This window comes from Hipposideros armiger, unplaced genomic scaffold (genome assembly GCF_001890085.2).
Source record: "Hipposideros armiger isolate ML-2016 unplaced genomic scaffold, ASM189008v1 scaffold_284, whole genome shotgun sequence".
NCBI lineage: Eukaryota > Metazoa > Chordata > Mammalia > Chiroptera > Hipposideridae > Hipposideros > Hipposideros armiger.
Window position 1 is genome coordinate 860369 of NW_017731634.1, and position 27769 is coordinate 888137.

Sequence of the window (27769 nt, forward strand, 5' to 3'; positions counted from 1 at the left end):
GTCTGGCATGTGGACCCCAAGCTGTGAGCAGAGGGGTCCCCAGACCACCCATTGCCAGACAGTGGGCTTGGAGAAGCAAGCCTTTGAGGGAGACTGCCACCAGGGCCACCATGCTGGGCCTCCCTCCACTCCAGGGGCCTCTGGGCGCTCGGAGACTCCAGCCCAGGAAGGTGTGGAAAGCTGTGAAACAGGCTCCAGGGCCGGCTGTGTACCTGGCAATGGAGAGAGGGGCTGAGCACCCCAAAAGAACACGACACCGCTCCCAACCAGCTTCGGGCCCCTCCAGCCTCGGACAGGAACTCAGAAGCCTCTCACCGCCTCTCCCCTGCCCTGGGTGGACGCTGCCCCTGCCCTTGGCCTTGGGGTTGCTCAGCTGTGCACCGTCCCTCTTTTAGAGACTTGGTGATGGGGAAGCCCGAAAGCCCAGTGGGGATGGTGGAGATGGCTGGCCCCTCGGGGCAGAAGCGCCCAGGCTTCCTGGAGGGGTTGCTGCTGCTCCTGCTGCTCCTGGCGACAGGCGCCCTGGTGACCCTGGGCCTCCTCTACGCCCACAGCAGAGGTGAGTGAAGGGGCCCCCTCTCTCAGGCCTGCCACCCCAGCACGCTGTTCACAGTGGCTGGCCCCCACTGCCCCCGAAGGGCCTTCGTGCCCACCCACCCGGGAGGAGCCGGCCTTGTCAGGTGGGACAGGCGGGGTCTCACTGGCACGGGCGGCTGCAGGACTGTGCCGCGGACTCCATAGGAGGGTCACTGACCTGCGGGGCTTCCGGGGCCCCTTCCAGAAGGCTCTGCCCAGGCTCCGGCTGGAGCGCGGCTGTCGCTGCAGCCTCTGAACCCGCGGCCTCTGCGGGACTCCCGAGCTGCCGCAGACCAGGTCCCCCGCCCCTCGCGCGGCCCCCTCCCCTCCCGGCCGCTCCGCGAGCGGCAGTTCCCGGCCGGCCCAGCAGCAGGAGCCCGCGCTCCACTTCTGGGGTTCCGCTGCGCCTCCATGGCCACCCTGTGGGAAGGACCTCCTGGGATCCTCTTCCCCTGGCCTCGTGGCTTCCCAGACAGGCTCTCTTATTGCAAGATGGTGGGAGGGAGCCGGGCTAGGGACCCGGAGAAATGGGGGGCAAGGGCAGAGCTGCCCTGCAGGAACACCCCCAATCGCAGTATAGGGCACTGCCCCCCACCCCACCCCCACACCGCCAGGGCCACGTGGAGGAGCCCGGACTTTCCCCTCAGTCCTGGGGGCTCACGTGCATACACCTGGGCACCAGGCAGCCCGAGTCAAATCCCAGCTGTGCCCTGCTGCCCCCGGGGGTGGGTGGGGGGGAGTCGTGTCCATCGGGTGTACACCTGCCGGCAGGTATTGGGTTGCTCTTCCCGCAGGTGGAGGGCTCAAGACTCAGGTGAATCTACAGAAGCACTCACCTCTCTGCACTCTCGACAATAGGGCAGCACAGGCTTTGTTACTAGAATGTTCCCTCACTGGCCCAAGCCTCTGCCCATCGGTGGGACCTCCATGCGTCTCTGGGCAAGGCTGTTTCTATGAACCTGAAGTGGGTACACCCTGTGGATGTGGTGGGCATCCTCCCAACCCCACCCCCATCCCCCCACCATCCAGGGCTGCTCTCGGCCTGACCAAGTGCCAGCTGCTGTGCTCTCTGGCACCTCCTGGGCTCCTGCCAGTGTAGGGCACTGCCAACTCCATGGGCATGGGGCAGGGAAAGGATCACTTGCTGCACAGAGAGCCCAGGGAGCCCAGGCCCCAGGGAACCTCTGTTCAGGGCTCCCCAGGCTGAAAACACCAAACTTAGAGGCTTCCTAGGAACAGGGTTGACCCCACCCACCCCAGCTGTGGGGTGCAAGGGGGCCCCATTCTCTCCTGGGTAATGTGGAGCACAGAGCCTACCCCAACAGGTAGAACCCTCCCTGCCCAGCCTGTCTCCCCCTCCTCACCAACCCCCACATACAAGTAGGGTCTCTGCTAGGGCTCCACAGTCAGGACTCCTGTGCCAGACTCCCCAGAGATGACCATGCAGCCATTCTCAGCCTCCGGTCCTGGCTGAGCTCATGGAAGGGTTTATATGCAGTGTTATTATTTATTTCTAAGTATTTTCTCATTTCCACTATGAATTTTATTGATTCATGAGTGATTTAGAAATCTTCGCTATTGTAATTTCCAGATGCATGGAGATGTTTTTAGTTACTTTTTTCTAAATTGGTTTCTAACTTAATTGCATTGTTGTCAGAAACCATGGTTTATGTGATATGATTGATCCTTTGATATTTGCTGAGGCTTAAGGGCTAACGCATGGTCAGTCTTAGAAATAACCTGGGTGTGCTTGTGGAATACAGCCAATCACTAACTGTTAGATGGAAGTGGAGATACCAAGATGGAGATGGAAGCAGAGATAGAGATATATAGAGAGAGAGCCATTAGATTAATCAAATCTTCTGTTTGCTTTTTTCATTTTCTTGATCTTTCTATTATTGAAGGATGTGTGTGTTAAAACTTTGCACTAGAGAACTACCACTTTTCCTTGTATTTATGTCAAGTATCAGTTTGCCTACTCTAAGGTTATGTTATCATGTGGCCAGAAATGTTCTGACCCTTTCTATCTTAGCAATGCTTTTTGCCTTAAATTCTGTTCTGTTTTCAATTCTCCTTTCTCTGATATGACCATAATACATAAATACTTATTAGCATTTGCTTTGTCTATTTTTCCATTTCTTTTTTGTTGAAATTTTGTGTTTTTAGCTTTAGATGTATCTCTTGCAGCAGAGTATAGCTGGTCTTTGTCTGTCTTTTACCTGGAGGACTTAGTCTGCATTCTCTGTGGTGACTGAAACGTATGTTTTTCCTGTTGTGTTCTTTTTTGCTTCTTTTGCCTCTTTTGCCTCTTTTCTTGCCTTCTTTTGCCATTGATTGATCTATTATTTTTCACTCCATTTTCCCTCAACTAGCTTGGAAGTTTGATATTTCTATCCTTTTCATGGTTATCTTTGGGGTTTTTTTTTGTCTTAATATTTGTTATTTTAAAAGTTATAGAACAATCCTTTTCAGAAAATCAAATGTTTTTATAAAAATTACAGTGGGAAATACAGTCCCATGCCTGCACTCCTGCCATGTTCATTGTCTATTGCAAAGGCCCGCAAATCCGTCCCACTGCCTGTTTTTGCAAATAAAGTTTTATAGGCACACAGCTGCACCATTCATTTATGTATTGTCTATGGATGTTTTCGTGCTACAAGAGCTAAGTGAACAGGTGAGACAGTTTCTATGTGGACCACAAGCCTAAAACGCTTAACTCTCTGGCCCCTTACAGAAAAACATTGCCAGCCCCTGGACTGGACTGTCTTCTCGCGTTCCAAGCCTGGCCTTGGGCCTTCTCCCTGTAGTATCAGTGTCAGGTCATGGGGACACATTTTAAGGTTGTGGTTATCACCCAGGCTTCTCAGTCTGATAGCCTGGCTGGGCCAGCCAGCTCCCCCACTTCCCAGCTGTGTGACCTTGGAGGGCCTCCCTCTCACCTCTGTGCCTCAGTTTCCTTATCTGTATAATGGAATGTAACATAGTACAATGTTAGAGGCTGGGTGTTCAGTGATTTAACATATCAGTAACACTTAGAAAAAAAGTCTACAGTGCTATTTATGACCAGGTTTAATAACAAAATATCGGATGTTGTCATTGACCCACTAGCAATATTGTTACTGACGTCCCGAATAGAAGGCAGACTTAGCTCCTTCAGCAGCCCGGGGGCCCACCCTCATGATACAGGTATTTCTCTCGTCCTGGGACGCCACACACATGTCTGTTGGATGGTTTGTGTTATCTCACAGTATATGGGTGCTCTGTTCAGTTTTTGTTCACTCTTTTATTCTTTGTGATACAGTTTAAAGAGTTTGACTCTAATTAGTCTTCAAGTTCACCATCTCTTTCCTCAGTTGTATCCAGTGTGCTGCTCAGCCAAAGAAATTCCTCACCTCTAACCATGTGCTCTTAATTTCCGATATTTCTGTGTGACTCCTTTTTATAGTTTCCATCTCTTTGCTGAAATTTCTTATCTGTTCATGCATGTTATCTACCTTTTCCCTTGGAACCTTCACCATATTAATCAGTTACTTTAAAGTCCTTCCTTGATAGAGCCAATATCTGGGGTATCGCTGAGTCTAGTTCTATTGATTTCTTGATCTTACGGCAGTGGGTTGCTTTTTCTTGCTTTTGCATGCGTGTGTCTCATACATTTTTACTGAATGCTGGACATGATGAGAGGAAGAGGAGAGACTGAGGTAAACAGTACGACACGCCTGCTCTTCTATCAGTCTGTTCGTGTGCAGGATTGAATTAGTCTTGTCAGGAGTTAGCTGGTGCGGGGGTTTGTTTCCACTCTTGTTACCCTCAGTGCTGGGCTCGTGCTGGGCTCATGCTGGTGGGTGGGGAGGGTCTCTGGAACCCTGGTTCAATCTCAGACGACAGCCTGTTGTGCCCAGGCCCTGGAGTGGAGCTCTCAGCATCCCTGTTCCCCATGTCCATCGAACTTTGCTTTCTCCCTGAGTTTCCTGCTGCTCCCCTGGTGGCAGCAGACCTCAGCTTAACGTCAGCCTAAGATCCGGGAACCGCAGAGGCCTCCTGTCCCTGTCCCCTGGGCAGAAGATCTTTACTGCTGAACCTCCTACAGAGCAGAGCAGTGGATTTCCAGCTGGTCCCCAGGGGTGACATCGTTCAGTCCCCTTAGCCAGTGTCCTAAAGCTCTCGCTTCCTACAAGAGGAGGTCCAGACAAGCAGGAGGAGCCTCGTGTCTATGCCTCGGCAGAAACATGACCTCCTGGGTGCCTGTGCCACCAAGGGGCCTCTCTATGATCTCCTGAGACCTGTCCACAGTCTTTCTCATCGGCGCCTGATAAAGACCCATGGAAAGATCTTGTGAGTCATAAATCCTCTCATGTTGGGAACCCCAGCTCTTCCAAACTGGCAAGCTAACTCACAATTGACCTTTAAGAATCGGTTACGATTTTACCTGATTTCTTCTGACTCACTTGTATGGTGTCCATCTCTTATTCCCGGGTCCTCACAAAGGTGACAGAGTCAATGTGTCCTGTCTCTCCTGGGAGGGGCTTGTCACTCTCTGAGACTATTTTCCTGGTTGCCTTCTGACCTCAGGTCCTAGATGGGCTCCAAGAAAGTTGTGATTTCTGTAGATTATCCGGATGTTTCTTGTTAGGATGGGAATGCCAGTCTGCTGTGGTCTTTTGCTGTCCTAAGCAGAAGGCAGAACTACTCTCCCTTAAATTTCTCTATGCATATTTAACTTGATAAAGTATTCAGCTAATCAGTATCTCCATATTTATTCCAAACGACACAAGCATTTAGAACCGCTTCTCCTCTCACCCTCCATCCCAATCACATGTTATTGTGGGCATGGATTTGGTTTTTAATTTTTCATCTACTACATATAGGCAGCATTACCCAATATAGTCAATGTGAATTTAGATTTTCCTACATCCTAGTCAATCTTTTTGCTCATTATTCCTCTTACATCTCAGGCAATCCTTATGGAATAGGTTTTCTCCTTCCTGAAGTACACATATTCAAAGTGTGGTCCATGGAGCAGAGGTGCTGGCCTCATCTGGGAGCCTGTTAGAGATTCGGAAACTCAGGGCCCACCCCTGGCTACTGGATGAGAACCTACATTTCATCCCCAGGTAATTGGCCTGCACTGAAGTTTGGGAAGTGTTGCTTTAGGACACTGTTTGCCAAACTTGCTTGGTAATCAGAGTAACCAAGGTGATTGTTAAAACCCAGGCCTTGGGCCCTGTCTCAGTCTGCTCGGGCTGACGTAAGGAAATACCTACCATAGGCTAGGTGACCTAAGCAAGAGAAATGTATTTTATCACAGTTCTGGAAGGAAGACATCCAGGATCAAGACACTGGCCAAGTCGGTTCCTGGTGAGGTCTCTCTTCTGAGCTTGCAGTCGGCTGCCTTCTTGCCGGGCACTTGCGTGATGGAGAGAGAGGTCTGCTGTGTCTTCCTCTTCTAAGAGCACCAGCCCTGTCAGATGAGGGCCCACCCTTGTGATCTCACTTCAGCTTTATCCCAGGCCCTCCCTCCAAATACAGTCACATTTGGGGCTTGGGGCTTCAGCATACGAATTAGGGGGAGGACACAAACAGTCAAACCATAACAGGCCTTTATGTTATGTTACGTTATGTTATGTTATGTTATGTTATGTTATGTTATGTTATGTTATGTGTAGGACCGAAGAATCTTACAGGGTAAGACCTCTGGATCTGTACTGTAAACAAGCACTCAGCAGTAAACTCTTCGTTTTGTTTATTTAAAAATAACTTTATGTAGGACTCATCCTTCGGTGACACTTTAACTGGTTAAACAATTCTGGCTTAGTCATTTTCTCTCAGTAGCTTCAAGATTTAGTTTCTCCGTCTTCTCGCTTCCATCGCTGCTATTCAGCAACTGAGTACAATATCACTGTAATTCTTTCCTCAGGTTTAATTTCTTTTTCTCTGATCTGTTTTCTCTTTCTCTTTGGTATTCCATGAGGTGTCTAGTTATGAAGTTCCTTTTATTTGTTCTGCTTTGGGTCTGTTGTGATCCCCGCATCTAATCATTAAAAACATTTATTCAGTTTGGAAAATTTTAGCCACCACCTTTTTGAATAGTGTGTCTTCCACAGTATCTCTATTCTCCCCTTCAAAAATCCTGCTTACATATATGATCAAACTTTCTCTGTTCTCCGTGTCTTTTGGGGGAAGCTCTCCATCTCTTTGACTTTGTCCTGCATTCTGGGTAAATTCTTTAGAACTACGTTTCAATTCACTGAATCTCTCTTCGGCTCTGTTATATGTGCTACTTAACCTGTCCATTTTGGATTTTTAAAAATTTAATCTCAACAACTATACTTTTGTTTGTTTCTAGAATTTTCAATTGATTTTCAAATTGATTCTTTTAAAAGCGTTTCTTGCCCTTGTTTTTTGTTTTTTTATTTCTTTTAGTATTTCAAACATACTTGGGTTATTTCCTGCATCGGCTAGCTATTGTTGCTAAACAAACCACCCCAACATTCAGGGGCTTAAAACAACAACTGTTTATCATGAGACACATTCTAGGTTGATTGGGGTCAGCTGATCTCAGCTGAACACAGGGGCAGCTGTGTTCCATGTGCATTTTGTCATCCCACGAGGACCAGCAAGCAGGCCTGGGCATGTCCCTGTCCCGGCAGAAGCCCCAAAGGACAACTTAAAGCACACAGGCCTCTTAGGACCTAGGTGAAGAACAGGAATACGTTCTACTCCCCTCATCCTATTGGCCAAGCAAGCCTCAGGGGCAAACCCACAGCGGAGAGAAGAGATGTGACCTGTGCCCCTTTGGGAATAACTGTGAAGTCACATGGCAAAGGCCTGGATGCAGAGAAGGGTTGAGATTTGGGGCCCCTGATGCCACTTTCCATACACTGGGATCAGATAATCCCCAAATATGAAACCCTTGGAGTTCTAGCCTGTTTGTTGTTTCTCACTCTGGGAAGCTTGTCTATTCATAGATATGAATTCATGTTCTAATCAGCTTTACCTGTGGGGATCCTGTGTTACCAGGGCTGAGAAAGTTTCCTTTGGAGAATATGTGTGTTTGTTTCCCTTGGGCGCCTGGGGTGTTATCAACTTGGAACTGCTTGAAATGAATTTCTTAGCTTTAGGTTTCATGGAACAGGCGGTCTGTACGCTCACACACACACACACACCCCTGCATAATAGCCAGTCTGTGGTTATACATTTCCTGGGGGTGATGGTTACTTTCCACCCGACACACTTCTTCATAGTCCTCTTTCTTGTGTTTTGAGAGAGACAGAGAAAAACAGGAAGATGAGAGAGACAGAGATAGAAAACGTAAGTTATTTAAATCAAGATTTAGAAGAGAACAAACCTTTCAGAGGAAATGTCAAAACTATTTTTTAACGTAGAGTCTATTTGAAAATAATTTGCATATTACAGAAGTTATTCAAGCAAACACGCACAAACACAGGGCAAATTCCCCATCAGCTGGGTAGCCAGGAAAGCGCGTCCCTTCTGGAATAATGAGGGAGACAAATATCCTGGTGTGGGGCCTGTGGGCCGTGTTTCCTGTCGAGCCAGCGTTCGCGGCAGAGGAAGCCTTCGTTTCTGCTCGGCCTTTGCGTCCCAAGGGCTTTGCTGTCCAGCTTTTTCTCACGCTTGGAGGAACAAAGGTTTGGAATGAGAATGTGGGGACTGGGAATCCAAACTCGGCCCCTCCTGGTGACTTGGGCGCATCACCCCACCTTCCTGTCAGCTTTCTCGTCAGCAAAATGGCGACAGTGACTTGCACACGTGTATTGTGACAATTTAATGAGGTGACATAAGGTAAAGGGCAGGGTGGAAAACATGACCGTCCCGCCTGTGTCGCTTTGGAATATGTGGCCTCAAGAGCCAGCTCGCTGTATCCTCAGGCCGCTCGAGCCGTAGCACCTGAACTTACCCCAGGAATTCGCCCCGCCGAGAGGCTGTGGCAGCCTGTGCTGGGAACGGTGGAGACAATCAGACAGAGATGCAAGATGGAGGCGGTCTGAGCCTCTTCAGTTTGGATCATTTGTTCTTGGTGTGTCTGACTAGCCTGGAAACAAACTGATCAGAAGCATTGCTTGTATCTCCATAACACTTTATTCTCCCAATTTACCCTTATTGGTCCTTTCTGGTGTTCGTCATTCTTTCCTACCAACCTGGGCTTCCAACTGGTTTCATGGTCTTTCTGTGTGAAGATGGGTCTTTAGTATTCGTTGTAGCGTGCGTGTGATGCAGACACATTCTCTCAGCTTTCATCTGACATGTCTTTGGTTTACTTTCAACTTCTAAATATAGTTTTGCTATCAAAACCACAATGAGATAGCACCTCACACCTGCTAGAATGGCTGTCATCAAAAAGACAAGAGACAATAGTGTCGGCGAGGATGTGGAGAAAAAGGAGCCCTCCGCTCTGGTGGCGGGAGTGTAATGGGTGCAGCCGCTGTGGAAGGCGGGGTGGAGGCTCCTCAAAAAGTTAAGAATAGAACTATCTTATGACCCAGCAATTCCACCCCTAGGTATTTATCCAAAAACTATGAAAACAGTCATAAAGATAGATGTACCCTTATGTTCATAGCAGTAGTGTTTACAACATCCAAGACATGGAAACAACCTAAGTGTCCATTGATGGATGAAAGGACAAAGAAGATGTCACACACACACACACACACACACACACACACGCACGCACGCACGCACGCACGCACTGTAATATTACTCAGCTATAAAATAGATGAAATACTGCCATTTGCAACAAGGACGGATCTTGAGAATATTATGCTAAGTGAAATAAGTCAGGTGGAAAAGGACAGAGTTGTATGATTTCACTCATATATGAGATACAAAACAAAGCAACAAATGGACTAACAAAACAAATGAAAATAAACTCATAGATACAAACAAAAGATTGGTGGTCACCAGCGGGGAAGGAGTGTGGGGGGAGGGTGAAGTGGGTAACGGGGGTCAAATATAAGGTGACGAAAGGAAACTAGACTTTGGGTGGATGTTTACTTTCCAACTGTGTCTTTCCTGGGGTGACGTGTCTTTCTATATCTTTTGCCCATTTTTAATTGGAATGTTTCTTTTCTCATTGTTGAGTTTTAAGAGTTCTTTGTTGGGCCGGCCGAGTGGCGTGTTGGTTAAGAGCTGGCTTGGGACGCCAGCTCTGAGCAGCAGGGCCCCGGTTCAGATCCCACATGAGGGCCAGTGACGCTGCGCCCTCTACAGCTAAGATGGTGAACAACAGCTCGACCTGAACTGGGCTGCCATGAGTGGCCGGCTGCAGTGGGGCTGCAGTGGGCTGCCATGAGCTACCGTGAGTGGCCAACGGCCGGCAGCCAGCAGGGGCTGCCGTGAGCCGCCGTGAGTAGCCATCCAATGGCTGGCGAGCGACTGCCTCAGCCGGGAAGAGTGCAATGATAATACCAACATGGGCCAGTGAAGCGACATCCTCCACAACTAGACTGAAGAACAAAAGGACAGCAACTTGTCTGTTCCCCTCCCCCGATTCCCCAATAAAATCTTAGGAAAAAAAAAAAGAGTTCGTTGTCCATTTTGGATACAAGAGTTTTATCAGATATATGTTTGTAAATATGTTGTCCCAGTTTGTGGCTCATCTTTTCATTTTCTTCAAAAGCATTTGCCAGAGCAGAAGGTTTTAATTTTAATCAAGTCTGACTTACCAATTTTTTCCTTTCATGGATTGTGCTATTTATGTTGTATTTTTTTATGTTGTATTTTCAAAGTCAGCACCAAGGGCGAGGCCGTGTAGATTTTCCCCTGTGTTTTCTTCAAAACGTTGTATAGCTTTGCATACTGTATTTATGTCTGTGGTTCATTCTAAGTTAATTTTTGTGGGAGGTGTAAGGTCTGTGTCTGAGGCTTTCGGTTTGTTTTTTATATGGATGTGCAGTTTTCCTATCTGGGATTCTTGCAGAATGACTGCCCTTTCTCCATTGAATTGTCTTTGCACCTTTGCCATCTGTTGGCGATATTTGTGTGGGTCTGTTTCTGGGCTGTTTGTGCTGTCCCGCTGACCGACGTGTCTCTCCTTTTGCCCATGCTCTGCTGTCTTGACTACATGTAGACTTACGGTTATTGAAATCAGTCATGTGTGTCTTCCAACTTCATTTTTCTTCATCATTGTATTGTATAGTCTAGGCCTTTGGTCTGTCCATAGAAACTCGAGAATCGTTTGGTCAATATCTACAAAAAGGCTTGCTGAGATTTTGATTGGAATTATTATGAATCTATAGATCCAAGTTAGGAAGAACTGACACCTTCATAAAATTGTCTTCCAATGCATGAACACAGAATAGCTCTCCATTTCTTTAGAGACTTGATTTTTTTTCATTGGTGTTTTGTAGTTTTCCACATAAGGGTCCTGTACATAGTTTGTTAGAGTTACACCTAACTTTTTCATGTTTAGGTGCTATTATAAATGGTGTTGTTTTTATAATCTCAAATTCCAATTATTCATTGCTGATACGTAGGAAAGAGATTGACTTTGTATATTAACCTTGTGTCCTGCCACCTGCTATAGTATCTTATTAGTTCTAGGAGGCTTTTTTGTTTGATTCTTTGGGATTTTCTAAATAGATGATCATGTCATCTGCAAATAGAGAGAGTTTTATTATGTTTTTCCTACCTATATACCTTTTGTTTCCTTTTCTTGTCTTATTGAACTAGCAGGACCTCTGGTTTGATGTTAAGTAGGTCCAGTCTTTGGGAAACGACCCATTCTCTCACCATTAACTATACTGTTAGCTCTGGGGGTTTGTAAATATTTTTCTCAGTTCAGGGCTTTTTTTGGTCCTTTTTCTTTATGCCTCACTTTGGATAATTTCTATGGACCTACGTATATTGACATTTAACTCTTTCTTTTGCAGTATTCAGTGTGTCATTAAACGCATAAATTCTTCACTTCTTGTACTGCATTTACATTCAGTTCTTTTTTTAGAGTTTTCATTTATCTTATAAATGTATCACACATCGATAATATGTTTCCATCTTCTGTACAAGCCATTTTAAACACCTTGTCTACTGACTCTGACACCTGGTCACCTGTGAGTCCATTCTTTGGGCTGTTTGGGTTTTCTTCTTGATTGTGGGTCTCATTTGAATGATTCTTAGTATGAGAGGATTGCTCCCAGCTTTCTTTCTTTCTTTCTTTCTTTCTTTTTTTAACTTTATTGGGGAACGGTGTGTTTTTCCCAGGACCCATCAGCTCCAAGTCAAGCTGTTGTCCTTCAGTCTTAGTTGTGGAGGGCGCAGCTCAGCTCCAAGTCCAGTCGCCGTTTTCAATCCAGTTGTTGGGGGAGAGGGTGGGGGAAGGTTCAGCCCATCATCCCATGTGGGAGTCGAACTGGCAACCTTGATGTTAAGAGCACACACTGTAACCAACTGAGCCATCCGGCCGCCCACCAGCAGATCAGCTGCAGCTCAGCTCAAGTCGTTGTCTTCAATCTAGTTGCAGAGGATGCAGCTCACTGGCCCATGTGGGAATCGAACCGGCAACCCTGTTGCTCAGAGCTTGTGCTCTAACCAACTGAGCCACCCAGCCACCCCCAACTCCCAGCTTTCTTGCCCGCTCCTGCCTTCAGGCACCCCTCCTGCCTTCAGGCACCCCGACCATGCACTCAGGGGAGGCCCCCATGAGGCCTGGCAGGTGGCTGCAGGACTCTGTGACCCTCTGTCAGCCCATATGGAGGTGCAAAAGGCTTGTGACAAGTTCCTCCAGCTTCAGTCTGCCCCTCCCCCTGCCGGGCCAAGTGAAAGCTGCCACAGGTGCCTTCTCTCCTGCTGGGGCTCATCCCTTCATGGAATTCCATCCATTTAAGTTTCTTTGTGTCCTCAGCCCCCCCACTGGCTTTCCATCACAGTGTCTCCAGCTGCATGTTAGGGCAGGGGCCACTGTTTGTTTCCACATTAGTCAGAAGCAGAAATTCTCCTCACCCTTGTCATCTCTGCCCTAGTTCACTCTGTCACTGAGGGTGTGGCCCTTTGAGGTCCCAGATCTAGTCTCTTGTCCCAGGCTCTGGGCTGATGGGATTGGCAGACAGGATGAGGACTTGGCCCCCACTCACCACCTCGCTGCTGTTTCTGACCTGTGGACTGTCCTCCCCTCCGAAGCTCAGATTTGCCTCCACGTATGTATCACGCAGCGCTTTTCTCCCCTCCCCCTCTGCACTGAGGGCTCCTGGAGGGCCCGGCCCATGTCAGGCTCCTGTGTGAGTCTCAGGGCCCAGCGCCAGGCTGGCCGACAATAATCAACAGGTGCAGGTGTAATGGATGAGCACGTGATACACGGGAAGAGCAGCTGCCAGTCGCTGGAGGAGAAACACCTGCTCCTCCCACCCCAGGCCACACGTTTCATCACATTCTTGCAAATGGCCGTGACCCCAGGGAGTGCCCCACATTTCAGGGCTGCCCACACCCTCTGAAGACTTTGTGGCCAGGGCTGTCCCAGGACCCAGCCCTGCCCACAGCTGTCTCGTCCCTCAAGACATGAGCAGTGGGAGAACGAGAGGGGGCGGCAAAGGGTTAAGAAATAAAAGAAATAGTCAAGAGTTAAAGGAGCGTGGGGCCAAGGGTCTCCAGCCTGGTGGACTAAGCCCAAATTGAGCAGACACACCGCTTTTATTTCTCCACCCACCCGGAAGTAGCATTGTTCTCTCCACAGTCTGTGAGTCTCATTCCTGAGAACTTGCTCAAGCCAGATTACCCATGACGCCTGCAAACTGCTAATACCGAGAGTCCACCTGAGGCGATAAGACAGGTGCTCTGCCTTCACACACCCTATATGCAAACAAGATAAGATTGTGCTGAGGACAGATACTACCACACCATCAGGTCACTTCCCAAGCAGGTTGAGGGACGGAATGTAGCTACAGAGGTAGAAAACCTCCAGTCTTTTCGGGGGGTGAGTGAGGGCTCATGCCCACCTCTGTGAGCCCCAAGATTTCTCCTAATGGCCTGCACCAGACCATGCCTGTCTTAAGTTGTTCCTCCCACAAGGAATCTTACCCGTCATTGACTAACCGGCCTTCTTTTGGGGCCAAACAGGGAGACGCAAGGTGTATGAGCAGTGTCCTCAAAAGGGTCAGTTTAGGGTTAAGCGCGGGGGGACAGACGGCTGGACAGCTGCATGGCAACACACAGCCCTGAGCCGGACAAGCCCTGTCCCCATTCCTCCTTCCCGCCAGGTGCCCACGCCTCTTGGTGGGGAAATTCAGCCACAGCCAGGCTGGAAGGTGGCCAGGCCTGGCGTGCCCCCTCCCATGACCTGATTCTCCCCTTCTCTCCACCCTGATCCTCTTCTCCCATGACCTGATCCCCGCTCACCCTCCTCCAGGTAGAGGTGACAGTGTTAGGCCCTTACTTCTTAAAAAAGACCGAAGAGACAGAGTTTTTGGTCCAAAGGCTCTATTGAGCCAAGCCTGGCGACCGCCTCACTCTGCAAGAGGAGAACGGCCCCGAGGTCTTGGCGGGTGGAAGTTTTATAGGGCTTGCTTTCCGGGGTATTGGGCAAAAAGCAGAAGCAAAAAGCGCTGTCAGTTCTTGTGAAATGTTCCAAGCCAGTTGTGACAAAACTACTTCTGTAAAACATTTTAAATATTTCTGTTGCAACCCATTTCTTGTAAAGCTAGGCGTTTACTGTCTATTATTACCAAACCCTGGTGTCTTAACGGGAAGTTCTGCTTAGAGTTTAGCTGCAGTAGCTGAAGTATGATTTTTAAAAAGTGAGTCTGTCTGGCCTAGGGTCTGGGCCGGGGTCCTCACAGTCCCCACTGGTCTCATAGGCGGAATCGAATCGTTGATTCGCATTCCTGGACGGGAGTGTATTGGTGGCAGAGGACCAGGAGCTTCACCTGACTGACCTGGCGACGAACGAAAGCAGTGAGAGCGTTAAGGATACAGGGTCCTATAAGGAAGGCGAGGAGCAGAAGAACCAGCGGTCCTGCCAGAGCAGAGATGAGGGTTGTGAGCCAAGCAGACCAGTTGAAAAGTGACTGATACCAGTTTTGTTGGCTATTTTGGGTGACATATTTATCTTTAAGATTGTCTGTAACTAAGGCTAAAGTGTCCCGGATGACTCCTGATTGGTTAGTCTAGAAGCAGTAGGTCTCTCCTAGGGTAACGCAGAGACTACCTTGTTTTGTTGTTGGGTAGAGGCGATAACAGGAATGGGGTAGGGGTAGAAATCTGTTTAAAACAGCAACGGAAACTGCTGGGCTCAAAACAGGAACCATTTGGTTTGGGGCTTATAGCTAGGGTCTCAGAGAAGGGGTCCTCTAGAAGGGTTTGGGGTGGAGTGCAACTCCCAAAGGCAGTGGGGAGGGAAAACTGGGCGCGATCTGGACTGTACGGAGGGGAACAGGGCTAGGACAGCACAGAGCGCGACAGTCTTAGCTTTAAGGAGTCCGGCGAGGTGTCCTGGACCCTCTCTGGTTCGTTTCTGGGCCGTCCTTAGTCGGGCAAACCTTTACAGCCATTGGGATGGTGAGGTAACGGTGTACAGTCCGTTAAAGGAGTGAGTCCGAGTCTCCGGGTTGGAAGGGATGAACAGGCTCCAACGGGGGAACAGGAAGGCGTCCCAGATGGCTCCATAGATACTCTCGGTACGGAAGGCCTGCAGGGACTCGAGTAAAGATTGGTTATGGATCTTAGTCTGTAAGTTTTGAGCGCCCCACTGGCCTTTTTGGGCGGCCTCTCGTGCTGTCTAATTTGTTTCTGTCTATCTTGTTTTCCCTTAGAGAGACGTGATCCCTATAAAATCTCTATGGGAAGCTGAGAGATAGGAGGTCTCTTTTTCTGTATCTGCTTCCTGCTGGGCAGGGGCGTAGAGCTGTCCCTGCCTATTAGGGGATTTGCGGAACTCTTATCCTATCTGATCTCAGATGAGAGGAAGGGGTCTTGAGATCCGCCAGGAAGACTATGCCGGCCTCCCCTGCTGGGACTGGCTACATTGCAGGGGCACTACCCGTATTTCCAAGGCCCCCAACCACTGGCAGGCCCTGGTAGCCTCAATCTCCAAACCTTGAGAAGGACCTCCGACCACATCAAATTGAGAAAAGCAACAACAACAAGTAGCTTTAGTAGTTTAGCTTGAACAAGAGTCCAAGGTTTTTAACTGGCTCCCAGGAACATGAATGATAGTGTTTCTTTGGGGAAGTCCTGTGGAGACTTAAATGAAAAGATTAATTTAAGGAAAGTGGACCTAGTTACTGTCTCTGGAGCCTAACAGCTGTTGGTACAAAAAAATTATACAGGGTTTCTCCTATATAGGAACTAACTGGTCTGTTAGAGGCCTTTCCCTAGGCTTTTAATAGTATTTTACATTTTTTTTAAGATATAGACTAATGGTAAGGAACAGGCTGAGTAAAATAAGTCTAAATCCGGGGGCTCTCAGTATCTTTGTAACCGAGTAGTTTTAGAGAAAAAGAAAAAGTCCCAGACTGAGCAGTTGAGACAGAATAAATGGCTTTTATATTAATTAGAAAAATTAACAGGTTTACCTGCCACGTCAGGGTAACCTACAGTTTTACCCCTGTGATGAGAATAGCTTGGGAGCCGCTGGGAGCTTTAGGCCTGTAGTTCTTTATAGCCCCTTGTGGGGAAGGACTCGGTCCCTACTCCCTTCAGAGCAGGGGACAATCCCTCCTCCAGGGGACTTTAGTTTGTACAGAGGGCACGGCTGTTTAGTAAGATCAGGCTACTCCTCATCCCAGCGGTCTGGCCTTCTATATCCAAAGCTGGCTCCTCTACCCGGTGTTTCCTCCTCTGGGGCTTGCGGGTGCCCTGAGGTGGCTTTAGCCCTGGGTGATTATAACTGTGGCCAAAATCTGGCCTGGCTCTGGTCTTATCTTCCGCTCTGACTGTTCCTTTATTTTTATCCTAGCTGTCAAAGATATTTAAACAACTTCCTGGACCCTTTTTTTTAAGATCTGAGCCTCTTTACCAGAAGGTAACAGAGGGTCAGAACTATTAGAATATGCTGCTAGTTGTATTAGGCTAGGCTTTTTTATATTGGCCTATTTTTGATACCGAGGACGGTACACGAGCTCCAGTGGTTTCCAAAACACAGAAGTTTATATAGCTATTAGCAAAACTCAACTCCTAAATTTAATCCCTTGAGCAACCAAAGACCCGATTGAGACAATATAAAATACAGAAAATTATTCTGATGACATACAATCTTTACTTTTCAGGCAGAAAACCTTTTTTATAACATTAGTAGTAGACCAGTAATTTAACAAATTTTATCCTATCCAGCAAAAAGGGAAAACTGAATTAACCCTGTACTAGCTTACTTGTGATATCCAGACTCATTTAAACATATCTAGTTTAACCATACATAAAATTTCCCCCCAAAAAAAAAATTTTTTTTTTACATTCCTTCTACAACTTGTCTAGTTTCTTCCAACCTGTCCCATTTATTTTAGAAACAATCATCCTCAGGACAAACCACCCTCCCTCAGTTCCTTCAAAAGTGTGCCTCTACATCCTATACCTTTCTTGTATTTTTTTATATACCAAAATCTACAACCTTTAAGACCTTACTTTTTATTGATAACCAAAACTAAGTAACCAATATTTTTATTAGTAAATCTATAATACATTGGGCAACCTTTAGAAGTATAAGTTATGTCTTTTAGCTTTTCTGTGACAAGAAGCCAGAAATAGATGAACTCAGACCTATCTAATAATTAATATTTTAGTATTTTATCATGTTGAAATATCTACAAATTTAATAACTTTTATCATTTAACGTAACTTAGTAAAATTAAAATCTTAAGTTATCAACACATGCTGAGAAACTATATTTAAGTATCTATATTATATAATTACTATTGAAAAGTTTTATCTAAAACCTTATTTTTGACAAATTTGTGATAGATAACATAAACTTATCTCTGTAAACTTAGGCAAAACAAAAGGTACCATATTTAATGTTAATAATCTTAGAGATATATTTATGTGACTGAAAGTTAAACCGACCTTAGCATTAAATATTTTTTTAGAATACATGATCCTGAAGAAATTTTACCTTATTTTCCAGACTCTCTAACAGAACAATTTTATCTATAAAATGGTGCAACCCAATAAGTTATAGAGCGACCAGTGCCCTCCATAATTTAAACATACATTGGCCAAGCAGTACTGTAATAGAACATTACTTTCCTTTTGGTTAACAGCTTACAGTTATAGTTTTCCAATGGCCTAATATTTTGCCCAGTGGGCCCTAGTTGGGATTGAAACTAAAAGCTAATTTACATGACAAGACGGGGATCGGGGAAGAAACTAGGGGAGTTTATTAAGGAGACACTGAACAAATAGACAAAAGGACAACAAGAAACATGGTCCATGCAAGAGACTTATCCAGATACCAGGTTTACCAAACAGATTAAAAAGACAACAAAATACCATGTGACAGACATTCATTAAATATTAGGAGCCAGCTGAGTAGCTCAGTTGGTTAAGAGCTCGCTCAAGAGTGTGAGCTCTGAGCAACAGCAGTTCAATGCCCGGCCTGAGCTGAGCTGCCGCTGAGCTGCCAATAGGTGGCGGGATGGCTCAGCTATAAAAATAAATAAATAAATATTAGGTGCATCCCCTGTGCACTCCTTTACCAGAACCAAGGTGCAATAACACCTTGTACCAATTAACTTAGACCAGAACCAGTTCTGCTAAATAGATTGACAAAACTGTAGAAGACAGACAGGGCCCATCCAAGTACCAGGTTCACTCATGGGCAGCATAACAGGTTTACTTATAGGATTGTGAGGAACAAAACAGGTTCCCTTAATGGAACGTGAGGAACATATCAGGTCCCACTGCCTACGTCTCCGGAGGTGTCCCATCTCTCAGGGACAAGAATTAGACGACGAAAAGAAACATGAAACTGACAGTCCAGAGACCGATGACACAATTAAGAGGACAGCAGACACAAACGAGGCACCAAAGTAAAGCAGACAACCAAAAGGGCCGGGAGCCACGGAATACTCATCGCAGCTCGAACCCAAACCAAGGGGAGACTCTGCCATCTCAGGGTGTCCCTGGACTCAAGGGTATGAGCCGCGTCCGGCCCCTAAGAGTCCCTCAATGGTCGTGACCCCAAACCAAAAGAGATCATAGAGACCTCTTACCTTTCAAGGATTCCCAAATAAAGTCTCTGGAACAAGGGAGTCAGCTGCAGAGCCCGAGCTCCACTCCCGGGGATGCCGACCTAGTTGCCGGGGCCCTGGAATATCATCAGGGTGGCCAACCCCTGACAAAGGGTCTGCGATCACCGAGGGAGGAGACGAGCCGGCTGCGCTTATCTCGCTGGGGCCTACAAATGTTAGGTTCTTTCTTCTTAAAAATGACCTAAGAGACAGAGTTTTCGTTCCAAAGGCTCTATTAAGGCAAGCCTGGCGACCGCCTCACTCTGCAAGAGGAGAACGGCCCCGAGGTCTTGGCGGGTGGAAGTTTTATAGGGCTTGCTTTCCGGGGTATTGGGCAAAAAGCAGAAGCAAAGCAGGTGTACAGAAGCAAAAAGAGCTGTTAGTTATTGTGAAATGTTCCAAGCCAGTTGTGACAAAACGACTTCTGTAAAACAATTTTTTTTTTTTAAGATTTTTATTGGGGAATTGGAGGATGGGAACAGCGCTGGGGAATTGGGGAAGGGGAACAGACAAGTTGCTGTCCTTTTGTTCCTCAGTCTAGTTGTGGAGGACGTTGCTTCACTGGCCCAAGTTGGCACCATCATTGCGCTCTTCCCGGGTGAGGCAGATCAGTCGCCGGCTTCTGGACGGCCACTCACTGTGGCTGCTGGCCACTCACGCTGGCTGCTGGCTACACACGGTAGCCCATGGCAACCCACTGCCACAGGGGCTGCAGCCTACGCCGTCGCCGGCAACTCACAGCAGCCCAGCTCCAGGTTGAGCTGTTGTTCAGCATCTTAGCTGTGGAGGGCAGTGTCACTGGCCTTCATATGTGGGATCTGAACCGAGGCCCTCTGGCATCCCAAGCCAGTTCTTAACCATCACGCCACTCGGCCGGCCCTGTAAAACATTTTTAATATTTCTGTTGCAACCCATTTCTTGTAAAGCTAGGCGTTTACTGTCTAGTATTACCAACCCCTGGTGTCTTAACGGGAAGTTCTGCTTAGAGTTTAGCTGCAGTAGCTGAAGTATGATTTTTAAAAAGTGAGTCTGTCTGGCCTAGGGTCCGGGCCGAGGTCCTCACAACAGCCCACCCCAGAAGGTCCTGACACTGACCAGGCAATGACCCCCTCCCCACCCACCCCGTGTAGAGCAGGAATGAAGGGAGGATGGCTGTGCCTCTTCAGCAGACAATGGAGCTCAGGGTGGTCAGGGGGTCTGACAGTTACCCCCCCCCGCCCCCGGACATCCTTTTCCCTAAACACGCCTGTTGCTCCTGCTGTGGTAGGACCTCAGGAGCTGCCTGTTCCACATGAGATGGGACAGGGAGTCAGGGGGACTTCTTTGGGGGCAGGAGTTTCTGTCTCAGGATCCCCCTGGGTCCCTGCAGATACGGGGCCCGGCGGGGAGGACCTGGGAGTGGGCTGGAAAGCCAGGCGGCGTCAGAGATGAATTCTGCTGGGGTCCCTGTGTGGGGGTTCCCTGGTAACCAGCCCTCACTGCAGAGGGGAGAGCCGCAGGGCTATACAGGGAGCCCCAGGACGCAGGGGAATACAGGGCTATCCAACGTTGCCCCTGCTGGAAGCCATAGCTGAGACTGTCTCTCCCCAGGGAAGCAGCTGCCAGTCCTTACTAGCCGGCTTTGCTTCTCGCAGGAAGAGGAGATCGCTGTAGACCGACAACCCCGAGGTAGCCTGCCCCCCATCCAGCACGCCCAAGCAGGGGCAGGAACGGGGCCTCCAGCTGGCTGGCCTGGGCCCTTGGCAGAGGGGCAGGGAGTCCATGGCCAGGCTGGGTTCACAGCAGGCCCAGGCAGCAGTGGGTGGGGCCCTGCCCGGGACACCCAGAATCCTGTGGGAACAGAGGACAGTGGAAGGAATGCAGGTGGCACAAGTCACACTGTCCCCCAGGCTCGGGCGCTCCTGCTGGGCCTGGCAGGTGCTCATTTGCACAACCAGCTGGCGGGGGGTGTGCAGAGCCAGGCAGCACAGACAGGCTGCCTGGAGGAGCTGGCCCTTGGTGAGGTGAGAGCTGGCCGGGCAGACAGCAGGAGGGCACCATGGCCAGCTTCCGCCATGAGGGCCTAGGGCAGCTGCAGGGTCAGTGGAGGCAGATGGTGTAAAGGGGTGCCCGGGTCACTGCAGGTGTCAAGACAGAACGGGGTTCACCCACACTGAAGGCCTCAGGCCTGGGCCACCATGGGACAGCCCTCCAGACTGGCCCTCAGGGCCCCAGGCTGGATGGCCCACAGGGCCCGGGGGTGGTGTGGAGGCCAGGCCCCAACTGCCCCAGCCTGGGCCCCACCCCTGCCCTGACCCACCCACCTCACCTGTGCCACCCGCCTCTCCATGTGCTCACTCTGCTCCTTGTCTACAGCCGTCAAGGAGCCGGACGAGGACAATATCTGCACCACCCCTGGTTGTGTGATAGCAGGTAAGCCCCGCCCTCCGCACCTCCCGCAGCCCTGGCCAGGGGCTGAGGGCTCCCGTGATGCCACCACAGGCCCTGCCTGAGGCCAAGGGGCAATGGGGCCAGTGGGCTGGCCTTGGCCCTGCAGGCTGTCGGGGACTCTGCAGTGGGTGGACGAAGTGGGTACCACTCCTATGTGTCACACACACACACACACACACACACAGACGCCCCCAGGCCCCCCCCACCTGCTCAGGTCCCTGTCCTCACCCGACCCCAGGGTCTCTTCTGCATTTACAGAAAGAAAGGCCACAGAAATGAACATCCTCAATTAGTTTCCTCCCAGGAATTTGTCTTAAAATTGGGGGCCCTATGCTGCTACTTGCAGATTAAGAAAAAAAAAAACAGTGGAAATGGTGTGAGGAGACACTAGTGAAAAAAACTCAGAAATATGGTCTTTCTACCCACACTGGGGCTGTGGGTGCTTGTGGTGGGTTTCCTGTGAGGTCCCAGCCAAGTGGATCCGAAAGCAAGGGGGGCCTGGGTGGCAGCCCCCCACCTCCCCTGAGAGCACTCCGCCAGGAGCGGGCTCCCATATCCCTGAACGCTCCGGCTTCTGGGGCAAAGCCATGCCCTCTGACAGAAAGCACCCCCTTCTTGGTGGGTGAGAGCACCCCTCCCTCCATCCCGAGGACAGAGTCTGGGCAGAAGGCCCTAGCCGGGGGCTCCCAGAGCCCTTCCTGTGAGCCTGCAGTCTCGGCCCATCCCCTCGGCACTCTTGTCAGACTGCTTCCTCGATCTGCAGAGGAAGACGTGGAGGATCGGAGAGGTCATGGGGTTCAAGGTCATGTGGCTGACATATGGTAGCCCTGGAAGTTGAATCCCCTGCTTCTGAGCCCAAGGAGGTTCAGAGAGGGTGATTAACACTCTCAAGGGCACACAGCTACAATTGAATATCGGGCAGCCCACTGGGCGTCCACAACTGGGTTCCCCTTCTTCCTTGCCCACCCCGGGGATGAGCAGCCGCCAGGATCCTCCAGAACATGGACCTGTCCCAGGAACCATGTGACGACTTCTACCAGTACGCATGCGGAGGCTGGCTGTGGCGCCACGTGATCCCTGAGACCAACTCCCGGTACAGCGTCTTTGACATCCTGCGGGACAAGCTGGAGGTCATCCTCAAAGGTGAGCTGGCTGCCACCTGGGGGACGCACCCGGTGAGGCCATGCATCTGCCCCACAAGAGGGCGGCAGGGGGCCCATGAGGACAGCGTGCTGAGTCCTCTGTCCAGTATGCACAGGGGAGAGGGGAGCCCCTGGGATAAAAGCCCGGCCAGGACAGAGACCACCTCTCGCTGAGTATGGAGATCTTTGACCTGGACCCCAGCAGCCACCTAGGCCTCTGTCCAGCTTTCTCCTTGGCCCACAGGGGTGCTGGAGAATTCCACCAGCAAGGACCGGCCGGCCGTGCAGAAGGCGAAGACGCTGTACCGCTCCTGCATGAATGAGAGTGAGTGGGGGGGGGGTGTAGGAGAATGAGCATAGGAGAGTGGGGTGGGGGGGCACATGAACGAGACTGAGTGTTGGGGGGTGCATGAATGACAGTGAGCGTGGGGGGCCTGGAGCCTGGCCCCTGCAGCAGAGCATGGAGGAATGGGTGCCACTCAGACCAGAGGGCTGTGTGCTGTGCCCCCCATCTGGCCACTGGGTCCAGACCCCCCCATGGGGCATAGACTTACAGTCAACTGCCCATGCCCCCAGCACTGGCCACGCTGGTCAGGCAAGAGGAAGACAGTGAGAGGCCTGCCTGGGAGCCCCAGGAAAAGTGTGTGTATGTATATGTATGTGTGTGTATGTATGTGTATATACCATGTGTGTATATTTATGTGTTTGTGTGTGCATGTGTGTATATATGTGCATGTGTGTATGCATGCATGTGTGCATGCCTGCGTATGTGTATGTGTGTGTGTGTGAGTATATGTGTATGGATGAGGTGACAATAAAGTTCGTGAACTCGCCACCATGCGCTTACATTGGCAGTGCTGTACAAACAGCTCAGTAAGGATTCGTAACCTTGGTATATCAATGTCTCACAGCTGTGTTTGTGTCGACATGTGGTGGTGTCTTGCTGAGTGGCATTCATTATTGTTGTGTGTTTTTGTGTGCCGTCGTGAGAATGTCTGAGCTTGAATTAGAGCAATGAACAAATATTAAATTTCTTGTTAAACTTAGCAAAAGTGGAAGTGGAATCAGGGACATGTTAGCCCAAGTTTACGGGGATAATGCCATGAAGAAAATGGCAGTATACAAATGGATTAAACGTTTTTCTGAGGGGAGAGAACGCATCACTGATGAAGAGAGGTCAGGGTGGCCAGTAATGAGCAGAACTGATGAAAACATTGCAAAAATTTGTCAAATTGTGCATCAAAATCATCAGTTGACTGTGAGAAGTGAGCAGACCAAGTAAACATTGAAAGAGAAACAGGAAAATCTTAACTGAAAATCTTGGCATGAGAAAGGTGTGTGCAAAAATGGTCCCAAAGGAGCTCACCGATGAACAAAAGCAAAGGAGAATTGAAGTTTGCCAAGACCATTTGGAGAGGCAAGATGATGTTTTGGGCCGTGTTATCACTGGTGATGAAACATGGGTGTCCCAATGCGACCCTGAAACAAAGCGTCAAAGTGCACAATGGAGGTCTGCCAATTCTCCATGACCAAAAAAGTTCCGTCAGTCCAAATCAAGAGTCAAAATGATGTTGCTAACCTTTTTTGATATCAGAGGGATTATTCATTATGAATTTGTACCAACTGTACAAATAGTGAACCAAGTTAACAATTCATGGTTCTTGCATCACGACAATGCACCAGCTCACATGGCACTGTCTGTGAGAGAGTTTTTAGCCAGTAAATAAATAACTGTATTGGAACACCCTCCCTACTCACCTGATCTAGCCCCCAATGACTTCTTTCTTTATCCAAAGATAAAGGAAATAAAGAAAGGAAGACATTTTGATGACATTCAGGACATCAAGGGTAATACGACAACAGCTCTGATGGCCATTCAAAAAAAGAGTTCCAAAATTGCTTTGAAGTGTGGACTAGGCGCTGGCATCAGTGCATAGCTTCCCAAGGGGAGTACTTTGAAGGTGACCATAGTGATATTCAGCAAGGTGGCATGTAACACTTTTTCTAAGATGAGTTTGCGAACTTAATTGTCATACCATATATGTATATGAATGTGTGTATGTGTGTATCTGTATGAGTGTATGTGTGTATATATGTGTATATGTATACGTGTGTATCTGTGTATGAGTGTGTATGTATATAAATATGTGTGTTAAAGACAAAATGATTCCTGAAACTTGTTAAAGCTGGTGAGGCAGAGTTTACTCAGGGCCATCTCAGGAGGTGTGAGGACCACTGGGATGGGGTTTTGTCTTGGGGGAGAGACATGGGCTCAACTCCCAAGTACAGCCAAGTACAGGGGACATTAACGCCAAGGGCAGGTGGGTTCAGTGGGTGGGAATTTACTAAGAGGAACCATCAGGCGTGAGGAGGGATTCTGGCTAATCCAACTTAACAGGATTCTTGCTGAAGGCAAGCAGGTGGTCAGACGTCACTTGGAGGAGGACCCTGCCCAGATATGGAGGGTGGGAATTCTGGTTACACTGACTCAGCAGGGTTCTTGTTAAAACTGGGTTTTATAAGGAAGTGCACAGGCCTGAATAAAGTCTGGTCAAAAAAGGGTGTGTGTGTGTGTGTGTGTGTGTGTGTGTGTGTGTGTGTGTGTCGTGGGGAGGGTGTTGTGAGATTTCTCGGTGTTTTGGTTTCTATGAAGAGGACTCACACATTTGAGGCACCTCTGGCCTGTCTGCCCTTCAGTCCCTGCATGGGGGCTTGCAAACCCAGCCTGTGGGTCAGCTGCTCTGGTTCAGGCTGGCTGTTTTCCCAGGGGTCTCCTGGAGGGCGAGATTTGTTTGTCGTGTACTGACAGCGGGGCTCTTTGGGACCCCAGCTGTATGGGGGATGCCTCGATGAGCCCCCAGCTTGCACACACCCTGGCTTGTCTCCTCTCCTCCCCATGGAAACTGAAGGTCAGTTCGTCCAGTCTGGCGAGTACCCAGGGTACTTCTTATGCTCCCACCCTATGGAATTTCTGGCCTGCAAGACTGAATACACAAAAGAACAATGGCCAAACCGTATATAAATACACAACCCTGATCCAAGATCTCCACCGGGAAGCCAACCCATCATCTCTGGGATCCAGCCCAGGCAGCCAAACAGCCCTCCAACAATGGTCCCAAGATGGCAGCTTCCCTGAGTTCTGTCCCTACTTCCAATCCAGGACCAGCCAGAGGAGCCAAGGATGCCCACACCAATCATGTGGAACATCCGCTTCTAGTCACTGCCCCCAGCTCCCCAGGCCACGCCCCCGGTTCCCCCAGGCCACGCCCCAGCTCCCCAGGCCATGCCTCCAGCTCCCCAGGCCACGCCCCCAGCTTCCCAGGCCACGCCCCAGCTCCCCAGGCCATGCCTCCAGCTCCCCAGGCCATGCCCCAGCTCCCCAGGCCACGCCCCAGCTCCCGAGACCACCTTCCCATCAGGTCACTCCTACAGCCCCCTTCTTGCCCACCCCAGTGAAGTTCTCCCGGTGTTCTGAGCGCCCTGATGCCCCTGCTTTTCTCATTTGGGCATCATCCCTTGTTTCCACACTGCGTTGGCACCTTCGCTTAGTCTTCGAGTCAAGTTCTCCCAAGCTTCCTGCCAGGTCGCCCCTGCCCTGGAGGAGATGTTTTACACCCTGCCCAGCGTGTGCGCCGTGCTGGAGCTCCTACCGGGCTGGCCCTCGCCCCACTCCAGGCCACCAGTGTATTCCCGGGGCGGCTCTGAGCATCTCCCGCTCCTGGCCACGGGCCCCCTCAGGCTGGCTCGCCCACCGACCGACTCCGCCGCCCACAGCCCCAGGCCTGTCCTCCCCTCCTGCCCTCTTTGTCCTGGTGGTGCCACGCTTTCATCAGTCCCCAAGCCACCTTCACGCCTGGGTCCCGTCTCTGTTCTTTCCAGGCCCTCCCGCGCAGTCTGACGGTCGGGCTGTGGCTTGGCAGGCGACCTCCCTGCAGATCTGTGTGGGGGCGGGTGTCTGGGGGCGGGGTGACCATCCACTGCTCCTCCCCCAGGTGTGATAGAGAAACGGGACTCCGAGCCCCTGCTGCGCATCTTAGAGGAGGTGGGAGGCTGGCCGGTGGCCACGGACGAATGGAACGACACTGTAGGTAAGGCCAGAGCTGGGGGAGCCTTGCACAGACCGAGGGACCCTGAGCCTGTGGCTCCTTGGAGCCAAGGCCTTCCGAGCCCATGCTGGGGACTTTGCACCAATGGCAGGGGGGTGAGGGGGGTGGGGGGGCTACCTGCAACTAGTCCCCTCCAGCTCTGCAGAGGGATGTCCCTTCTAGACTCCTGGGAGGACTCGTCTTCCAGACACAGGCCCGGGACCCAGGGCTCCCAGTTCCGGGCATGGGCTCTGCTCTCTGCACTCTGGCCCAGGCCCAAGTTGGGGAGCCAGGCACGGGACGCACCCACAGCTGGCAGCCCCCAGCACACAGTGCTGCTCTCAGAGCCGTTGTCCCCTGTGGACTGTGGGGAGTCGCACCTCCATGTTCCCCTCTGCCCCCTGAGGTCTGGGCTTAGGAGGCCAGGACTCGCTGTTGGACAAGGGGCTGGGCTGGGACCCCAGGGGCCCGGCCGGTCTCCAGCATTGGGCACTGACTCCCCAGGCCCCACCTGGGCGCTGGAGGAGCAGCTGGCTGTGATGAACACACAGTTCAACAGGCGTGTCCTCGTCGACCTCTTCATCTGGAACGACGACCAGAACTCCAGCCGGCATATCATCTACGTATGAGCTGTACTGCAGGGTGGGGTGCCGGGTCCCCCCGCCCGGCTGGGCTCCCCCAGCATAGCGGGGAGATGGCCAGGGCCGTGGCCAGAGGGGCAGGCCAGCCCTGGGTGTGCTCCCAGGCCCCTGCGCTGGGCCACATCTGTGGTTTGGGGAACCAGCTGCCAATGACCCGTGTGTTGATCAGAGGCCCATGTGCTGGGTTGGTTCTCAGGAAGCCTGACCTCAAAAAGCCACCACTGGCCACAGCTAGAAGGCCAAAGGGACCCCCGTGGTGAATGTGCACCATAATCCTGCCCACACCCCCTCGGCCCGTCCCTGGCAGCCCTCTGCCCGTCACTCACTGAGCAGGGCTTGGGCACCAGGATGCCTGTATGCACCTCAGCATGCCCCCCTCTTGGGTCCTAGGGGAAGGGGAGAGGGCTGCTGCCCGCCTCAGCCAGGCTGTGGGGACCCCCGGTGCCTGGCCAGGGTTCACAGCCTCTGTGTCTCCAGATAGACCAGCCCACCTTGGGCATGCCGTCCCGAGAGTACTATTTCAACAAGGGCAGCAACCGGAAGGTGAGTGGGCAGAGCCCGTGCCCCGGGCCCTGTCCTGCCTGCCCCCTGCTCTGGGCCCCTCCTCCCATCACTCCAGGGCCCACTGGAGCCGAGCCCCCCTGTGTGTCTGCTTGGCCCTGGCCCCCACAGCTAGCCTTTGTCATACCTGTATGAGTGGAGCCTGGCGCTGAAGGCTGAGGACGAGCTTT

The 27769-nt window shown here is 50.4% G+C and overlaps 1 protein-coding gene across 1 annotated transcript in view; it reads left to right on the forward strand.

Annotated features, from left to right (window-relative positions):
- Nucleotides 1–255: 255 nt before the first annotated feature.
- The window catches only part of MMEL1 (membrane metalloendopeptidase like 1), a 40580-nt gene continuing 13066 nt past the window's right edge, over nt 256–27769 (forward strand). The window contains exons 1-8 of the mRNA XM_019658529.1: nt 256–559; nt 20331–20408; nt 21096–21152; nt 22152–22313; nt 22557–22637; nt 26305–26400; nt 26902–27020; nt 27516–27581. Coding sequence (XP_019514074.1) covers nt 406–559; nt 20331–20408; nt 21096–21152; nt 22152–22313; nt 22557–22637; nt 26305–26400; nt 26902–27020; nt 27516–27581 — 813 coding nt within the window. The 5' untranslated portion in view covers nt 256–405. The remainder of the gene's footprint in view (nt 560–20330; nt 20409–21095; nt 21153–22151; nt 22314–22556; nt 22638–26304; nt 26401–26901; nt 27021–27515; nt 27582–27769) is intronic.